Source organism: Eretmochelys imbricata, chromosome 5 (assembly GCF_965152235.1).
Source record: "Eretmochelys imbricata isolate rEreImb1 chromosome 5, rEreImb1.hap1, whole genome shotgun sequence".
Lineage (NCBI taxonomy): Eukaryota > Metazoa > Chordata > Testudines > Cheloniidae > Eretmochelys > Eretmochelys imbricata.
Genome location: NC_135576.1, coordinates 43,069,403 through 43,089,832, shown reverse-complemented (window position 1 = coordinate 43,089,832; position 20,430 = coordinate 43,069,403). Strand labels below are relative to the sequence as shown.

At 40.8% G+C, this 20,430-nt stretch overlaps 1 protein-coding gene across 1 annotated transcript in view; it reads right to left on the bottom strand.

The window, feature by feature from the left end:
• Positions 1-20,430, bottom strand: part of MAST4 (microtubule associated serine/threonine kinase family member 4) — a 435,814-nt gene that overhangs the window by 87,016 nt on the left and 328,368 nt on the right. The window contains exons 6-7 of the mRNA XM_077816962.1: positions 10,636-10,724; positions 159-228 (exon numbers count right to left, since the gene is read on the bottom strand). Of these exons, the coding sequence (XP_077673088.1) occupies positions 159-228; positions 10,636-10,724 (159 nt within the window). The remainder of the gene's footprint in view (positions 1-158; positions 229-10,635; positions 10,725-20,430) is intronic.

Genomic DNA, 20,430 nt, shown 5'->3' with positions numbered 1-20,430 from the left:
AGGTTGTGTGTTGTTTAAGGACTAAAATAGTTAATATAAAAAAATCAAATAATTCTGAATTACTGACATTTCCACATATTTTGTGAGTCAGTCCCTCTGTGTATAGGAACATTTCCACCACACAAAAAGTACTTTACGCATAGCAAACAAACTCCTACCTTCGTGCAAAAGAAAAATGGGCTGAGGCACTGGGGGAGAAATTTCTCGGGCTGTCTTGAGGACTGCTTCCTGTCACGGGGCAAAGATAAAGGAGAAAAAGAAATCAGACACAAAGCAAGTATCTTACAGTTCCAGAGAGCCTAGAACCAATCCTCAATACAAAGATAAGTCTGTAAGGGTTCTGAAAGAACTGGACTCCCAATATAACATCTTATTTAAAGTAAAATTTCAGTTAACGAAACTAGTAATGAAGATCAAATTTAATTTCATATAAAGCCAGTTCTCGCCATTTTCAAAAGCACAGATCAATTAATTCAACATTACAGGAATAATATGTTAATTTGAAAGAAATGCAACTTGAAGTTTGGAAACACACTATTTTTTAAAGTCATTATCAATATTTAAAAATATTAGAAAACCCCAGAAATTGACTGCCATAAGAATATAGTCCTTAAACATATTTTCTCTATAGTTTTTCCTCTTGCCAACTGTACTGGGAATTCCAGGAGCTCTCTAAAAGCCAACAGTGTCACAAAACAAATGAAACGGAAATTTTTCCCCTGGACTGGTTAGACCAAAGGCCTGCTTGGAGAGGTGAAGTCCTTAAGTGACGTGCAGAAGTGATTGCACATTGTGAACAGGAGGACATCTCCTTTGGGGGCTTGTTACTTTCTCACATTAGACATGCTACCTGCCACTGATCAGAGAGAAAGCTTGATGGCAGCTGTTAAGGGGAAGTTCACCAGTGCTCCAGCTTGCCTTGGCCATTCAGCATATGTTATTAGACCATTTGGATTGTCTAAAGGGGAAATGTAAAGGTGACACTTGCAAAAAAAGAAAAAAAAAGTTCTTTTTAAAGGAGCATTGCCGTATGAGACATATTAAAAAAACCTTCTAAATTAAAGAATAGATTCTAATCACACACATTTAAAGAATAAGTAGAAGAGCAACTTATTTACTGTACTGTTGGACACTAAATGAAATCTGCAATTATAATTAGGAGTAAGGAGAGCAAGACTTCTGAGTATATACTCAAAGTAAACATTTAAAGAGGATACATTACTATCCATGTTCAAAAAGAAAAGCCTAATCCAACAGAGGAGCTGTCTTAACGACTTCAAGTGTGCTCAATTTCTACTGAAATTTTTCAATTAACATTACACATTTTATAGTGATGTCCTCAGCAGATGCCATTAATTTTATGATAGACAGTATAATCATCAAGACATTGAGTTGCTAAACACTAAGAAACCCATTCTTTTTTGGGAGCAGAATCAGGATGTGTTTACAGCTGCGCTGAAATCATACCTTTACATCTGTTCTTTCCTGAGCCCCAGGAGACAAGAATTCCACGTTAGCTGGCCAGCACCCCTGACTCTTTTTGTCCATTTATCTATCACAGCAGAACTAAGTTTTCAACTTTCTCCCCTCCCCCAATACCACAGCTTCTTCATTACTCTTCATATACCTCTGGGGGCCTTGATAATTTCAAGGTGACAGGGATTTTTGTTCCCTGAGGGGAAAAACATCTAAAACCAGACATCGTGGCATAGATTTTGATCTTTGTTTGAGGGCTAGCACAATTTATTCTTGTCCTGCATGAACTGCAAACACCAAATTACTGAGAGCAACAGTTCATTTAATTTAACAGCTCCTAACTGGATTCCTCTTGCTACTAGGATAGCTTATTAAATAAAGATAAGCTTTAAAAAAAAAAAAAAAAGACATGCTGTGCAGAGAAAACGTGGCCACTCATTCCAGATACCACACCAAAAGCAGGGAGCTGTGTCTGGGAAAACACAGTAGGCTTAGATGAATGAGAAGACAAAGAACCTGCCTTGGCATTTTACGGAGACCAGAAATCAGTAATTTAAAATATAAACGTTGTAGATGATAAGCACCTTCTGACAGTAAAGGGTTTGAAATATCAGCACATGAGGTCGTTTTATAAATCTTGACTACTGTTTCCATTGATAACTATTTAAACACCACATATTTACATTTGTTTACATTAAGTATGCTGCTGAGAGATGTAATTACCCATCGGTCATTTATTCAGAGCATATTCTTAACTTTTTCATGAAAAATTGTACTTTTCCCCCCACAAAATATGACTATTGTTTTCAGGTGATACAGAACCTCTACCTCTCTAGCATCACCAGGAGCAGCATAGAACTTTTATCATCATTTATCAGATAAAATAAGAAAGATTCAATAAATCCTCTTCATGCAGGAGAGTCAAACTTGACTAATGTCAATCAATTTGTAAACTGATTTCTCTGGAATCTTCAGATTTCCAACAAACACATTACAAATAATTCCTGAATACCAGTTGAATCATGGGGGTTTATCTAGACGTCTGAGTAACAAAATAATTCAAACAGTCAAGACTGCAAATAGGGAAGAAAAAACCTCAGAGTGACTGGGGTGACTAGTACTACTGCTGTGGTATTCCAGAAAAGCAAGACAGATTAGAACCAGAGTCCTATACGTGACCTTCATCCCTCACAGCATTCATCCACCCATCTGCAAGTCAATACCTGAGAGACTTTCAAATGAAAACCATTGCCAGTTAATTCTCTGCCCATATGTGCAGTGCTTGCTTATTATTCAAATCCTGCTGTTTCCAGGGATTTGTTGGCTGTTGTATATTTTAGTCCTAAATTATTTTATATACTTCTGAGATTACTGCTGATGTTTCTGACCTGATAAAGTACACCTGACTGGTGACCAGACATTAGGTGGGTAATTAAACTATCAACCCCAGGGAGAAGTAACAGAGTGAATAGGTAATCAACATACCAAAACAATACTTTATCTAATGGCAATACACTCAGGGTGCCTCATTTTGCAGGCAGTTATGGTTAAGAAAGCTATATCCAGATTAATTAAATTGTTGGATTGTTTTGTAATTAGCTTCAAGAAATCCTGTGTCTTCACCACAGAGGAAAGAACTGCAAATCTTTTGGAAAGGCATATGTTGCACTTACTATAGATTATTAATGCATTTTTAATAGCTGTCTACTTACAAAATAAAGAGTTTCTGATGCAATGACTTTCTATTAGCACTGAGGGAATCTAGCACTGAGGGAATCAGAGATTAATGATAATTGCTATTATAAACTCCTGGTGGATCAGAACATTAGCCCCACTTTGACGCTTTGTTGTCATTTGATGATCTCCTTAGCATTTTAACATCACAGCAATATAACATAACAATAGGTAGAATATGCCTTTGTATTGGGGTTTCCGCCTAGCTATTCAGTCATGAAATCTTGTCATAAAGCAGACAAAATCCAAGAAGCCATAGAAGGTTGCAAGTTTGGCTTTTGTAATGTAACCAACTGTGCTAGTCAGTGAAACACAGAGCTCGGCAGCAGAATAATTTTCAGTTAGTTATCCAGGTGCTACTCACTGAGATCTGTGCAGGGGTGAAGAGCTCAAGTTATTTAAAAAAACTGGATGAAGCTACCCGTGACACCCACAGATGACTGTCCCCAGTTCGAGTAAGGAAAGGGTTTGCAAACTCTTAAGATCTGCTAGCGGGGGCCCTCTCTACTCTGATAAGAGAACTACTAAACATTTTGCTAAATGTGTTTGTTATGGTTGGCAGCTGGCTTGCTTCTTGGATATTCTTTGCTCTCAGTCTAGATGACATTGACATCTCTTGGCAGGTTTAGCAGTGTTTGCTTGATGCCATTAGAGATTAACATTGGACAGATATGGGTCTACAGGAGAATAGGAAGGGTAGAAGCCCAGGGACAAAATATGTATCTACAAAGCACATTTATTATTATTTTCTCTAAACTGGAATTAGGTTTCAAGATTACTGATATGTACAGACAGGTGAATCCTCCACTCACTAACTGGAAATGCAGAGTTCATGCCATTCAATAGCATTAAAAGCAGCAGCAGTTTAATAAAAAAGAAAGTAAATATAGTTAAGCATCGGATGCCATCTCTGTTGCAAAACAGAGGTTGTGGGCATACTAGGGGTAGGAAGAACTTTTGCAAATTTTGACCAATTTAACTCCTTTTTAAAAAGATGTTAGGATTTAAATTTTAAATGGATTTAGATAGTGTTAGGAAACTTGAATCAGAGTACAATTTATAATTTAAAACTTTTGCCCCCTTTCCCATATACATTATAAACAGCAAATTACCTTAATTTTAGTTGTACAAGGAAAGAAGACCACACATTATTAAAATCCTCCATCTATTAATAATGTGATAACTCAAGTCACTCAGAGCGATTCAGAATTCTAATTTTTTTTTTCATTTTCTCAGATAGTTAATGATTAGAGCTGGTGGAAAACAGCTATCCCATCCTGAGAAAATTTTCAAGTTCAAAATTTTCATAACTTCAAGTTTCAGGTTAGATGTTTCAAGTTTCAAAAATAATTCCCATTCTACATCAGGGCAAATCCGAGACTTCTTGAAATATTTTGTGAAAAAAATGAGAACAGCCATTAGCCCAGTGGTTAGAACACTCAGTTAGGTTTCCCACATCACGAGTACCCAAACCACCAGGCTACTGAGTCAGTCTCTTTCTCTCGCCCAATGAATATATACACATACAATGTGGGCCAGGAGAGACAGAGAACCCCACACTACAAAAGTTAAGGAGGTCACCTGGGATATGAGAAACCAAGGTACAAGTCCCTGCTCTGAATCACTCAGAGTAAAGACTTATTAAATGTTCATTAGGTCAGAGAGAGAAATAAGGTAGAGAACAGAATTAAACTAGTATTTCCGACATCACAGGTGAGTGCCCAAACCACAGAGCTATTTGTATATTTAAAGGTGAGTGGTTTCTCTTTTTCCTCTCTCAATTTTATCCTGGGCCTTAGATACTTTCCCGGGAAAAGTTTCTGCTTTGATGAATTTGCATTTTCTGATGGAAAAAAATTACATTCAAAAATTCCCAACCAGCTGAATTAATGATGTACCAAGGAGTGATACAACAGTTATACCCATGTGCAAACGTGTGCGTAAACACACTTCAATTAATGGAGAATTAAAAAAAAGATTATACATTCATGCAACCTCATGTGATTGATGAATTGGCACCGGTGCCTTTAGATGGGTCAAGTGCACAATGCTGCTAAGTACATGAAGGCTCCATGCACTGCTTTGGATCAGACTTCACACTCTAATAGGCTTGAGTGTAAAGTCTGAACGAGTGATCAATGTGCTTAGCCAAGGCGCCAACACCGTGGGTGCTCCAGGGCTAGAGCACCCATGGGGGAAAAAATGATGGGTGCTGAGCAGCCATCAGCAGTGCCCCTATCAGCACTTCCCCCTCCCCTCAGCGCCTCCTGTCCACCGGCAGGCCCCGCAGATCAGCACTTCCCCCTCCCTGCGCCTCCCACCCCCTGCAATCAGCTTTTTAGCGGTGTACAGGAGGCTGCCCAGGGGCGGGGGGAGGGGAGAGGAGGAAGGGGAGGAGCGAAGATGCAGCGTGCTTGGGGGTGGAATTGGACAGGAAGAAACGGGGTGGAGCGGGGACGAGAAGAGGTTGGGCGGGGCATAGGGAAAGGGTGGAGTGGGGGAAGGGCCTGGGGTAGAGCTGGGAGTCAAGCACCCCCCGGCACAATGGAAAGTTGGCTCCTGTGTGCTTAGCTCCCTTTTAATACAGGTAAGTCAATTAAAATACATTAAACTAGATCTACATAATACCATGGCTGAGATTTAAATCACAGATACCAGCATTAAAGTTTAGCATGAAATGCAGAACAGTTATACTGTGTATGCACAGAAGGATCAAGCGACAATTGCTGTGGAAACAAACACAAAAAACAAAACAATACAAAACAAAAACAACAATAACCCTGAATTTCCTGACCTGGAGGAGATTCTAATTGCACACTTTGCCAATTTGGCTGTTCAGTAGAGTAGCTGGCTATGCTGGAGGCATTTAGCTGGAAAAGAGCTTTTAGTGACAATAGCACTAGATGCTGCCCAGGGTGGTGCAACAAACCCTTGCCTCCTATAACTCTGAATTTGTCTGTGGTTCCTGCAGAAATCAAAGGATCTATTGTCAAAGGTGTCATGGATCCCAAGGCCAGCCCCAGAAGGCTATAAGGGAGACTGAATAACCCAAGATCGTTAGTAAAAGGCTGAATGACAAGCTTTCAACCCTACCAATGAGATTACATCCATTCGTATTAGTTTTCTGTTTTCACAAGAAAGAGAACTAGAAACATCTTTTAAACAACAAAATGGAGACGTCCTTTATATGTGCAGGTGCCCCACACAGACATGCCTGTCGGGTGGAGGGGGCTGCAAGCCTTGTGGGTTCCGAAGTCTGACTTACTACCTATATCAGTTATCTCTGCACAGCTGCCCCGGTATCTTCACAGAACACAACAAATTGGTGCATATGCAAGAGAAGTTCTATATCTGATGCGCACTTCAGTTTGCTCTCTTCCATGGGCAGCTTGTGAACCTCTGCATGCGGGAGGCTAGCCCCCATCCCCTCCCTTTCCACCCGAGACCCTGCCCCTTCCTGGAACCCAGAACCTCCCGAACCGCGGCCAGCAGCCCCCGCCTCGCAGCTCCCCCCAGCCCTGGGGCACCAGGAGGGAGAACGCACAGCGTCGCTTCAGCCTCCCCAGCCGCAGGAAGGCAGGCGGTATGGCCCAGCCCCTGCAGCCCAGCGGCGCCACCAAAGTGAGGCTCTGGGGGCGGAGTGTGGGCGAGGCCATGCCTGGCTGTTTGGGGAGGCTCAGCCTCCCCTACCGGCCACCCATGCTCTCTTTGTTTCCTTTAATCCCAGCCACACCCACTTAAGCCTCCTCTCTGACTCAAGTTTAGAACTACTTAATGTTATGACAAGACACTACTGCAGTACCCGGGCTGCTCCTGGCTCCCATTACTTATCAATAAATCTGGCTAATCTTTGGCTGTTGCCACGCATTCAACAATCTCTAGTGACCTGCAATTCAGCTGCTTCATCAAGCAGCTTGTTGCTTCTTCACTCACTTCTCTTGGTCTCTCTACTTCGTATTCCTGGGGGAATTTCAAATTCTGTATATTTTTTTTTGTCAAAAACGACAATATAATCATGCCCGTTTCAATTATTTTGGTAATTTATTTCAAAATATGTGTCATCATGTATGTTTGTAAGAATACAGACACCAAAAAGATTCCCCCAGGAGTACAGAGTTAAAGAAACCCCTATGACAACCCTGTTCCTATTTCTCCGTTATGCTTTTGTTGGGTGCCTCAGTCTGGGTGTGTCAGATGTGCCAGCTGTGCACATCTTGGGGAGAAAAACTCTGGCCCTCTGGTCTTTTAGTCAATTCCTGTTTTTCGCCCTGCCCCCACAGGGTTACCATATTTCAAGTTCCAAAATAAAGGACATTTCTGGGGAGGGGAAGGGAGAGCTGGAGGGGTGGGGGTTCAATTGGGGGGTATCAGAGGGGTGTATGTGTGTGTACTTGCAGGGGGTATTAGAAGGTGCTGGAGGGAGTATTTGGGGGGCATTGGAGATGGCTGCGCAGCCCGCCCCCCAGCTCAGATACCAGCACCCCCTCCGCCCAGAGCTCAGCCGTGGGCCCAGGCATCCGCATCCCCTCCATCCAGAGCTCAGTCGCAGGGCACCCCCCTGGCCCAGACAATCGCAGCCTCCCAGCCCAGCCACAGGCTCCACTCCATGCAGCTTTGTTACTGTCTTGACAGGCAGAGACAACCTGTACCTGCTGATAGTGAGGGAAGCAAAATTTAAAGATTTGTTCGCCACCATAACAGTTCAAGTCACGTCCCCCTGGCAGATACTCCCCCTTACCCTCAGTCTCCCCTCCCGGAAAGCAGTGGCCTCTCCCTGAAACTCCCAGCTGTTGCTCCTGTCTCTCCTAAAGGGTGCAGCTCACAGGCTCCAGCAGCTGCTGCGCAGGGAGGGGCCCAGCGGCACCATGTGACTGACCAGGGCTGACAAATCCAGGAACTGCAGCCCACCCTTGTGGGCACGCTGCGAGCTACGGAGAAGGGCTCTGCCGGGTCCAGTGGCCCCAGCAGTGGCCAGCAGCTCTGCAGCACCAATTCTGTGGGAAAAAATGAAATTCTGTGTAGAACATTAATTCTTCGCAAATTCTGAAGGTGCAGTGGTGCAGAATTTCCCCAGGGATAACTTTGGTATGACAACTAGGCTGCTAATTAAAACAATTCTCCATGTTTCTCCCAAGAACTCCAGATTTCCCCATCCCACTAGCATATACACAAAGGGCTGATAGCTAGAGTTGCTAACCCTCCAGGATTGTCCTCGAGTCTCCAGGAACCAAAGATTAATCTTTAATTAAAGATTATGTCATGGGATGAAATCCTCCAGATACATGTCCAACCAAAATTGGCAACCATACTGGTAGCTGTCTCCTCTACAACAGACATCAAACAGTGGTCCCAGAGTAAAAGGTGGAAAAAGTAAAATAACAAAGGGGCTCTGCAGTAGTAACAAATAATTCTCAAGAGCTTCTGCAACCTTCCCCGCTTCTTTCAGCTGCATCATGGAAAAATGACCTTCCAAACAATCATGAACTATGGAACAATACAGTAAAGATACAGCCTCATCTTCAAATAGTTTTAGAAGGTGTTTATTTAGTACAGGAGGGCAGATTTTAAAAACCCCACACACATCAGGAGCAATTCTGATAAGCCATGAATCTGATAAGCCATAAACCTAGTGTACTGAGGACTTTTCTATACTGAGAATTTGTCTCGATTCCAGCCATCAGCCGCCAGCTACTGGTGTAGCTACACCAGTGTTAACTTCTAGTGTTGACAAGCAAAACCAGGATTTACACTGGTGCAGCTTATCTCTGTCTGAAAGGAGTGCAAACCACAGCTTTCCTGGTCTACAACAGATGCTTGAACTGTGGTGATTACATCAGTGGCTGGAATTATGGCAAATCCTTAATACAAACAAGGCCCAAAACTACACAACTGCAAAAACAGTCAGCAAACACATTAAGTGTGGGGTGAAATATATTAGAACATGAGCGATTCCAGTGGATCACTGGGAACTATTAACAATTATTGTAACAAACAGTCATGATAAGCTCTTGAATGGGTTGCATATATTGTGTAATGAAGGGGATGCCAAGTGGTTTCAAACCCCACATTTTACCTACCTTAATAATAATTAATACTAGCACTTATACTACTGTTTTTCATCTTAAAAGCTTCTCAACAGCCATATGACATCAATATAATTGTTCCCATTTTATAGATTGAAGAACTGAACAAGAGAGGTTAAGTGACTTGCCAAAAGCCATACACAGTCATTATCAGCCATGAATAAACATCAGAAGTTCTTGACTTCCAGGCTTTTGCTCAGGCCAGTAGACCATTCCTGTTGCTCTTTAAAATGATTGCAGCTTGGTATGAAACGTGTCAGATTCTAAGCACTGATCTATTTGTTTAAAAAAAAAAAATGCACCCACTCTATTGCTGAGTTTGAAGCCTCACCAGTCCCTGCCTTCATGAACTGAAACAAAAACTCAAGCTCTCTTTGCAGGCTCTGCAATGGCATTATACATCAATATTTATTCCTATAGCTGCATTGGGCTCTTGCCCACAATTGTGAGGATAGGCATATTTCTCACCTAACATTGCTGGTCAGCTGCATAAGACAGCCTGCTAATGTCTTACTGACTGAACCTACCATCCCCTTTTAAAAATGCAGATGAAACCCATCTTTCTCCTGTCTCCTTTAACTTGTAAGCTGTCAACCAGCTCCCCACAGCCACACTTTAACAACCTTTGACAGTCTGCCTGCCTATGGCTAATGCCAATTCCCACACTCACACCTTCTTATTGTAGCACTCCCAGGGATTTAATTGTGACACAACTGTACACACAATGCAACACAAAATAAATCTTTGTTGTACTGTATTCTGCTGTACAGACAAGATTCCTATACAAAACAGATAATAAATAATAATAAAGCTGCTCTTATTTGCAGATTCATCCATAGATCTCAACGTACTTTTCAAACAAAGTGCCATGATCACCAATTTACAGACAGGAAAACCGAGGTACAGAAAGTTGAAGTGACCCTGCCCAATGTCAAACATAAGGTCAGCAACAGAACTGGGAACAGAACTCAAAATATCCTGATTTGCTATCAAATGTCCCATCCACTGATGACATTGCCTCTACCATACGTTGCAACGTATTGTATGTTCATTTCACACTACACTGAGGTTGGAGATTGGGGAAAATCTACATCTGTCAACATGTAATAAGGCAAAAATAATATTATCCACAGAAGCTATTTCCAGGGTGCCTATCACCATAGTTTAGTAGTTCCAAATGGTAATTAGGGCTCTCATCATGATTATTCACAAGCTTTAGTTATTACAAACAATGGAGAGAAAAGTTACACTGCAGGAGTGTAGTGGACTAGAAGATGTGTTTCTCTTAAAGAATTAAAGGCTTTAATACATATCATGGCACAGATAAAGGTAGGTGGTTTACCTGCATGAGCTGAAAGAGGTGAATGAGGCCGAGGCAGAGCTGGAGATTGGCCATTGCCTATCAAGCTCTTTCGGTTACTTGTCCGACAACTGTAGGGGGGAAAAAAAAGGTAACTTAAAACCAAAAAATGGTACACCCTCTAAACAAGCATGCTTAGTTATTATTTATAAAGACCAATCCCCCATTCAAATCAAAACCATACATTTCAACAGGAGTTTTGAGTGTGCAAGAAATCTAGATCAGGCACTTACTGGATAATGGCAAGAAGTGTCACTTCCCATATAACTGCATAAGATAATACATTACTGATAACTATCCAGCTTGAAATACATTTACCATTCAGTTAGCACAAAGACCTATGCACCAATTCACAGTACTTTAGTCAATGTTCTGTGTCACTAGTGTAGCCTAGGATCAAGTTACAGCTTGTTTCCTAGATGTAATATCTTGTGACATACTGCCTTTTATTATACACACAATATGCATAAATACATCAAAACAAATCTGGGTTCAGAATTGTCAGGCAATGATTAAAGATATTTGTGTTTACATTAACTTTCTCACTCCAAATCACATGGAATGAAGAGCAATGATTAGTCAATCTTATGATGATACACTAATTAAAAATCTAATTATTGGAATAAATTTTACATCTGTGCCTTTCATTAATAGAACAGACGATGCCAACAAAGATAAATGTATTCACTCACAGAGTTTTCATCTCAAGTACTGCAAATTCAGTTTCCCCCCATCATATATTATAATGAGAGATAAATATTAAATTCATACATCTATTAAAGTAAGGGAGAAGATGGGACCTTTTCCTTTAACTGCATCTTAGTATTTGTAAAAATTTACTTTTTACTAGCTTGAAACCATAATCAAACATGGGCACTACTTGACTTTATAGGTATAAGCAGCTCCATGAAACAAATGGGACTACTCGTGCATAAACTTAAGCTGGTGTGTAAGTGTTTGCAAGAGTGAGTGAGGAGTCATAAATTTTACTTGCAAAGTCTTTAAAGGGACACAGATCAATTCAGGCCAAAAATTTAGCCTAACATGATCAGAAATATTTCCAGTATTATAATAAGTTCCAATAAAAGTAGTTTTTTAATTAAATATTTCCCTGCATTGTTTCCTACTTAAACATTACATCATTGTTCTTTGTATGACTACCAGAAAAGGAAATTGACTAGTTTCCTCATTATACAAGCAGAATAAAATGTTAAAAAGGTGAGCAAACAGCATAAATGGTTAACAGTAAATCAGATTTTTTTAAAATCTAAGGCATTACTGACAACATAGTCAATGTTTTAAAAACATTGCTTTTAACTGCACAGCATGTGCTGAATTACTGTAACTTAGTTCTCATTAACAGTATGCAATGGGGCAGCAGAAGTGCCCATCAAAAAGGCCATTTGGTTTCTGCTGACCATATAAGAACAAAGTAAGACCGTCACACTCAGCTGGTTGGAAACAGAGAAAATATCAGACTGATTTTAATGTATTACACATTTGTTTGAAAAATTCTAAATTTAAATGCACAGGGAAATTAAAAACTGCATATGTGGTCTTTTTGAGATGGTGGAACATCTGCAAAAATGCATCCTGCTAAATATTTTGTCATCCCCAATTTAAAAATGAGGTACAAATCTCCGAACTCCCACCTATTACCTGGATGTCAGTGAAAATTTTAATATGGTTTTTGTGGTATATTTTTGACTTGTAAAGATTGGTGGTTTAGGTTCGGTCATATGGTATTTCTTCTCTGATTAAACCAATCATATATACTCAATAGGATAGGAGCCCATTGGACTTATTCTGTAAGATTGTGGGAGAGAAAAAATAACATCCAACTTCCAAAGGTGCCAAATGGTGGTAGGAGAGCACCAGAACTCTCTTCCCAGTCCTCAAAGATTACATCACTTGGCTGGGGTGGGAGGAGACATTAAAAAACAAAAGTATACTTCGATATTACCATAAAATAACTCTACAGAATTTGTCAAGGGTACTTAATGCTTAAGATAAGTGTTTTTTTATATAGTCAATATTTATTTTATTTAAAATTGTCCATATAAAATACTCCATATTTCTACAGAACACAAATCCAAAATTATCTTGCCATATTCCATCCCTAAGTTTTATATAGCTGTGGTATCCTGTGGCAAACCCCAGCTTATCTTCTGCTGCTTCTTTTTAATATATTATTAACAGTTCATTTATTAATCTTCCATCCTGAAACTGTGTAGAGGGCATATTTTCTGCAAACTTCAGCTGCACATTAGAAACAGTGAGAAGGGATCCTGATTTGGAAGCAGATTTTGAGGACCATCCATTGATGACACTGCTGTACACTTTTTGGCATTTGTACTGAAGCCCTTTTCTCTGATGAGGCACTAACATGCTGGAGGGTTTCTGAGGTGTGTCAATATTACTGTTTCCTATACACCACTAACCTACTTCCCATATTCTGTACAGTTAGTATAAAATTATTATGTAAAGTATCCCAAACCTCTCACGTTGCCCTTCCATCATCATGTACATCTAAAACATCCTCTCTCTGTGTCACAGAGTATGCTTCTAAATACTTAAATGTTTATCTCAAAGGTAACAAATTTGGCAAGCACGAAATGTGGCATGAAAGTGGCTTTTTTTGCACTTGAATGATTTAATTTAAAAATACCACACACTGCTTCAGTATTTCACAGGTATGAAATTACCAGAAATCTCACTAAAAAATACCCTTACTTTCATCAACTTTAGCTCTAATTATGTCCAAGTACAGGACTCCGTGATTCATTTATTTAACTGGAACTATATAAGTGGCATCGCTGAAGTTATTAGTTTAATAAATAGTGTTGCTAAAAATTCAGATCTAAGCAAATGAGGGCTGTATTAAGTATTCCAGTATATTCTCCAGACAAAAAGTTAGTGACACCTTTTCCACACACAAAGGTACGGATCATTACCAAAACATTTCATTCAAATGGCCCCCGACCCCAGCTCTTTCTAATGGTTCCCCCCTTTACTTTTTAAAGATAATACTGGAAACTAGGGTGGCATTATTGTCACTGGGCAAAATGTATGCAATAAATAAAGCCTTATTTTCAAGATATATTCTTAGATGTCATTGTGGCTTTAAGCAGAAATTTATTAATTACCATGCTGATTTAAATGTTCTTTTAAAGAGAACAAAGAGAGGATGACATCTCCTTGCATTAGCTGTCTTGATAATAAGGTTAGATGTGAATCACTGCATGAAAGGGAAACTTCTACTTAGACCAGGGGTGGGCAAACTTTTTGGGCCGAGGGCCACATCGGTGTGCAAAACTGTATGGAGAGCTGGGTAGAGAAGGCTGTGCCTCCCCGAACAGCCTGACCCCTGCCCTCTATTCGTCCCCTCCCACTTCCCTCTCCCTGACTGCCCCCCTCAGAACCCCCCATCCATCGAACCCCCCCTGCTCCTTGTCCCCTGACGGCCCCTCCCGGGACCCCTGCCCTAACCACTGCCCCCCCCAGGGACTCCACCCCCCTCAAACCCCTCCCACTCCCCTGACTGCCTCCCCCCAGAACTTTTGCCCTATCCAACTGCCCCCTGTTCCCCATCCCATGACCGCTCCGAACCTCCGCCCCATCCAACCGCTCCCTGACTGTCCCCCGGGACTCCCTGCCCCTTATCCAACCCCCTGACCCCCTTACCATGCGGCTCAGAGCGGCATGTCCGGCTGCCACACCGGCCGGCTGGAGCCAGACACGCTGCCGTGCCGCGCTGCCCTGCATGAGTGCGCAGCCCCGCCACCCAGAGTGCTGCCCGCGCAGCAGCTTAGCTGCAGGGGAGAGGGAACAGCGGGGGAGGGGCCGGGGGCTAGCCTCCCCAGTCAGGAGCTCAGGGGCTGGGCAGGACGGGCCCGCGGGCCGTAGTTTGCCCACCTCTGACTTAGACTGTGACCGTAACTTAATTTTTTATTCTGTTTCACAAAGACTTTGAATTAAGTCATCCATCCTACACCAGTGCAACCCTAAGAAGTGTGACTCTTCCTCCCCGCTAAGGCCTGCGTTAAGGAGGACCTCTGTGGGTGGAAAATGTACAGGGAATCATGCAAAGTGATCATGGCTGTTAGAACAAAAAAAAGTTGAGAACTCATGGTAGAGGAAGCAAAGGGTTGCCAACTATCCCAGCAATTTTGCTGCATTTGGCCCTGCAACACCAACTTTCAGTATGCAAAAAAACCCCAAAACATCCCAGAGATAGTTCAGGTGGACAAAATAATTTATCCATTTATTTAATCTTCCAAGCTCCATGTGGGCATCAAGCCAGCCTTTCATCGTATTGCCTTTCAGAACAGTTATTTTCCCCCCAACCGAATCTGACAGGATAAACCTTAGCTGATCAGAGGCAGTACTGACAGGAGAAAGACTTGTCTTGAGCAGAACAAAGTCAGAACAGTATTGGAACAGTCTACAAAGATGGTAACTTTGGGTAGCACAGACCTTGGTAAGCCACATAGAGAACTGTGCCCACAACACAATTATATAGGACCCAGATTTTATATCCTAATAAGGATGCCTATCACAAAGAAGAGACCTGCCAGTGGTGAATAAGCCAGACAACAGGTGTGACTCATGATTTCGAGACTACCCAAGGAAAAAAATCTTACAGGGAAACTACTGTATGTCTTAAATATTCCTCATTTAAATTAATATTAATTAATTAATAATATTTAAAGACCTGGGGCAACACAGAAGAATGCCAAATATACAAGCTTAACATTTTCTGTCAGTCTCCCTCTCCTCTTTCCCAGGCACTCCCTCTTTGGACTGTTCTTCACCCACTGGTATGAAGCCAACGGTATGAAGCATGTACATAAAAAGTTATGAACCCTACATGTCTGGAAAGGGAGTAATTACAGAATCTGATAAAAACACCTTAAAATCATCTCCTACCCACAGTCTTGTTGTAATTTTATGTTACATCACGTCATCGACATCCTGGATCACTGTTACTGCTTCCTACCTATCTTTGATTCCAAATCAGAATTAACCTACTTGGTTTTCAAATTCGTCGTCGACTGGCTTCACCTTACCGCCCTGTTCTCATATCCACCTCCTCCCCTGCCCACTCACTCTCCTCTTCCTATCCTGTCTTCTTGTTTCTCTTCTCTCAACTTTACAGGGTTGGGGAATTGCTTGTTCATTTCTGCTATTCCCTATCAGGAACAATGACCTCCCTTCCCCTCCCTCTGAGTCACTTCTTAAAACCAAGTTTTCAACTTTAGCATAGAATTGACTCTCCCAGTGAAAGGGTTTTGTGATATAATGGATGAAGGATGCTACATAAAAACAATTTGTATTGAATCACATAAAATTAATCTCATAACACGAGTGCAGTGTAACTAGCGACTTATAGGATTCAGTTAAATGAAACCTAACCCTATTGCTGCTGAAACAGCTGCCACTCTTGGTAGACCAGACAAAATCCATTTGGGCAGTTTGTTAAAACAGGGCCAATGAAGCAGATGACAAAACTGCTAATGTGACTATTGAAGGAGAGCGGCAGAGAGAAGTCGCCATCCACAAGTGCTTGAAATACAAGGGTGGAAGAAAAAGTTGGGGCAGAAGCAGAGGGCTCAAGGAGAGGTAGATAACACAGAACAGACAACTTTCTAAAAATTATAATCCCATAATTCACAACTGTCAGTTTGTTATTTTCTATCATATCTGTGTTAACACAATATTGTTTTACTTCCAAGGCGCTCTAACATATATACAGCTTAAACTGGTGGGGTCTGAATGACTTTTAAAGTAGAAAATATGTTCAAGAAAACAGGAGTGGTTAAAATGCTGATGAACTCCATGACTGATCAGTGCAAGAATCTGAAAGGCAAATATGGTACCGACCTAAATAGTTTAGGTGAAAATAGAAATTTCTTCTTCCTTTATTTTCGGTAATAAACCTTGTAATTTAATCACCACATCTCTATTACAGTATTCAGAATATCTTATCACAATTATACAAAAATACATTTTATAACAAATACTATATGCATCTTTAAATGAAGTATGTCCTGTTACATGCAAAGAAGAATCTATGACTTCTTTATAACTACGAAAAATATTTTCGTCCCTAAACATTTGATGATTTTGATCTGCTATATCCAAATCAATGTTTTACAAGTAGTATTTAGCATTTGTGAAAGTTGCCAAGTTTGCAGCTCTGGAAATTGAAATTCTCTACTTATCCACAGAACAGAGACAACATGAGACTGCAGTGAAAGCCATCTTGACCCTTGGCTTCTTAGTAAAAGACTTTCAATAAGGGTACCAGCTCTGATGTTGACAGAACTGGACTGAAACCATTAACTCATTGTATATACCGATGAAACCACCATGACACCAAAAGGGTATTTATTCTTTACAAATCAAGGCTGTTTAAACAAACACTAAAAAAAGACAGCATTTCAGAGCTGAAATATTAAATGCAAGTTTCCTGATAAGGTAATGAAGAGAATGGCTAATGAATGACACTGAGAGGTGTGCTATCATGGAAGAATCTTCTTCCGCACAAGCATACCAGCGCTAACACATGAGTAATTACTGGCAATAAAGGTTAATTGCTAAAAAAAACTGTAGGGAGCAAAGGAGGTATTGACAGACTACCACTTGCCATGCTTTCCACAGGAAAATTGGCATCTGTTTAATCATTTATAATGATTTCATTTCAACATGCTAAATTATTCATAATTTACACTTATAATGAAGATGGATATGGACTATAAACTCCTCTCAAACCACCTTTAGCAGTGTGTGCTGACAACAGCACTGTTCTGCAACATAACCCTTAATTTCTGTGTCAGTGTAACATATTGGTTTAGTTGAAGGTAAAGATTAAAGGGGGATCCTGTATATTTAATGACCTATTGCAAACAAAATCCTATATTTGCTAATACAAATCTGAAGAGACTAGCCTATTGTGGCAGCCAGAATGCAAAGGCTGGCTATGTAGACACAAGACAGACTACTAATGTAAGAGCAGCTCTGGGGAAAGAAAAGGCAGTTACAATTTCTGTAACGTTAAAAATGTATAGCTGACAAGCACCTCAGGAGAAGCAAACTGTCTCTAGTCAGACATGGGAGGTTGCCCACTTTGTTTACACTGGAAAAGTTCAATTTAAGTTATATTTAACTTGTTATGAAATGTGCTAGCCTATGACTCCACAGTTATTTATTGTCTTTATGAACACAGACACTAGAAAGTCAACTATGCACAGTGGAGAGGCTTAAAGAGCAAAGTTTATCTAGTATTTTAACAGAAGATAAGAGCGGGTAAGAAGTGAGCAAATTCTCTACACTACACCGATAGCAACATTTTACAAATAAAATTAAAATAAGGCATGCATTGATTTTTCTTATTCCTTTATGAAAAAGTAGTTCTTCTGTATTACTTTAGGACCCCTAAGGACCCTTGTTGCAATCCTATGGGAAGTTGTCTCTGCCCTCAGATAACCTAAAAGCCAGCTGCAGTGAGGGAAGGATGGGCATTGCCTACTGATGAGGCAGAGCAGTAGTCCCGCATGGTGCACTTCTCCCCACCAAGAAGAGATAAAAGAAGGCATCCTTTGAAGACACAAGGGGTGATGTTTGACTGCATCATTAAATGGAGTTTTGCATTGCCTTGGGGGGAGAAGGAACATCTAAAGGGATTCCGATGGTGCCAGGGCTGGGCAGTTTTACTGGAGAAACCAAACCAGCAGGGGTGTTCCGCTGGGAATTCCTGCAGGATCTGGGTTGGACCAGAACCCACAGATTTCATTCAGCCCCATTTATTTTCACATCACTTCACTTATTTTCATTAAGGCTAAGAGGCTTTAGGCTCAGAGGCTTAAAAAAAATTGAGTAAGGCTGCCACCCTTTAAAAGTTTTGGGAAATACTTTCTCTATTTCCACTTAAAAGCTAAAGTAGGTTCAATTAGCTATACTGACCATGAACAGTCTAAAAAGTACAATGGGACTTGTTTTCTCAGAGATCCATTCTGTTAGCATTTTAGAGCTGTTATTCAGCTGTTCAACATCTTTCCAACTGCATATCATGGCATATACCCGGTAGTGCAGTACTACTTTCTTTTATTAATTGAACTGGTCACATGTAACATTTAGTAGCTTAAGGATATTAAGAGAGACAAACCTTAATAAACTAGCATAGTACTTGGGAAATAAGATTGAAAGAATGAAATGAAATAAAAAAGATTCTATACTTATTAAATCACCGTAACATAAAGGTTGTCATAGAAAGGGTAAAGAGAATAAGGATTTGAACACAATTTTGGTTTCAGGCTCAACTGTGGAACAATGGCCATGGTTTCATACACGTATAAAGGTTAATTTATATTTTACTTATTTTATTTTACTTTTGAACTAATCTTATACACAGTCAAGCTAAAATCCAGCCACACACCCCACTCACTGTAAGTAAATAACTCACAGCAATCTCTAATGAGCTAAAGGAAATCTTTTTTTGAATTTGACTAACTGTTATAATGCAAGCATCCAGGGCTTATTTTTTAGGTCAGTTCATTTAAAAGAGGCTGACTTTCCTCTAAAAGAAGGACTTATGTCAAAATGTAAGGATTAAAATAAAGGGCAGAGCTGCCAATAGTCCCAGTTTGTCAGAGTCTGACCTAGATTTTTGCAAAATGATCAGAGATATTTTTATGCTTGGCCATTGTTGCAGGGAACGTGGGCAGTTGGGGATGGCTACCGTCCTGTTGCAGAGAGATGCCTCTCTAGCTGCTGATGTAGTTGTGATCAACTCTTTCCTCTCCGGCCCCTGACAGCTGCTTACTAACTGCCAACCTGTGGCTCCAGCCCAGCACACTAGCCGACTAGGTCTCACCTTCTCTTAGGAGCAGCTCAATGTAGCTCCTCCCACTGAAATCAAAAATATGTAATGCAGGTGGCTGGGCTGGTAACCTGCATTCCTGGCATGTGAACAGGAGACCAGACACAGGAAGGAAAAAACAGCTAAGAGAAAATGGGGAGCGGGGGAGAAGAGAATGTCAGGAGTCTCTCTACTCCCTGGCTTATCTGAAAAGTTGTCTAAGAGTTCCACCCCATTGCCCATTCTCTTCCTCAGAAGACACACGTGTATTTTGGTGGAATTCAACTTCTCTCTTTTTCCCCTTCTTTCTAAAAATAAAATGAGACACAAGGTGGATAAGGTAATATCTTTTATTGGACCAACTTCTGTTGGTGAGAGTGTGAAGCTTTCAAACTTACACAGAGCTCTTCTTCAGGGCTGGGAAAATAACCTACAAGAAAAACTGTAACTTGAAATGCAAGAGAACGCACACGTTATGATGCTCTAGAAGGGTCATCTGTGAAGCTTTAACCCAGGAAGTTCAGTGCCAGAGCACAAATTTTCTCTGACTTGAGCTAGAACAGAAATTCCATTAGCAGGTAGCAAGATTAGGTTATCCTTCAGCAGACACAATACACCTCTCCCCCGATAGAACATGACCCGATATAACACGAATTCAGATATAACGCAGTAAAGCAGCACTCCGGGGAGCTGGGCTGCGCGCTCCGGTGGGTCAAACTAAGTTCGATATAATGTGGTTTCACCTATAATGCGGTAAGATTTTTTGGCTCCCAAGGACAGCATTGTATCGGGGTAGAGGTGTACTTGGTGAGGGAAATGGATGCATACAAAGGCTTCCAGTGGTCAAAGGCCTTTCAAGTCTCTATGTCACTGGCTTATTTGATAAAGTATTTCTTGAATAATAAAATTAAAAAAAA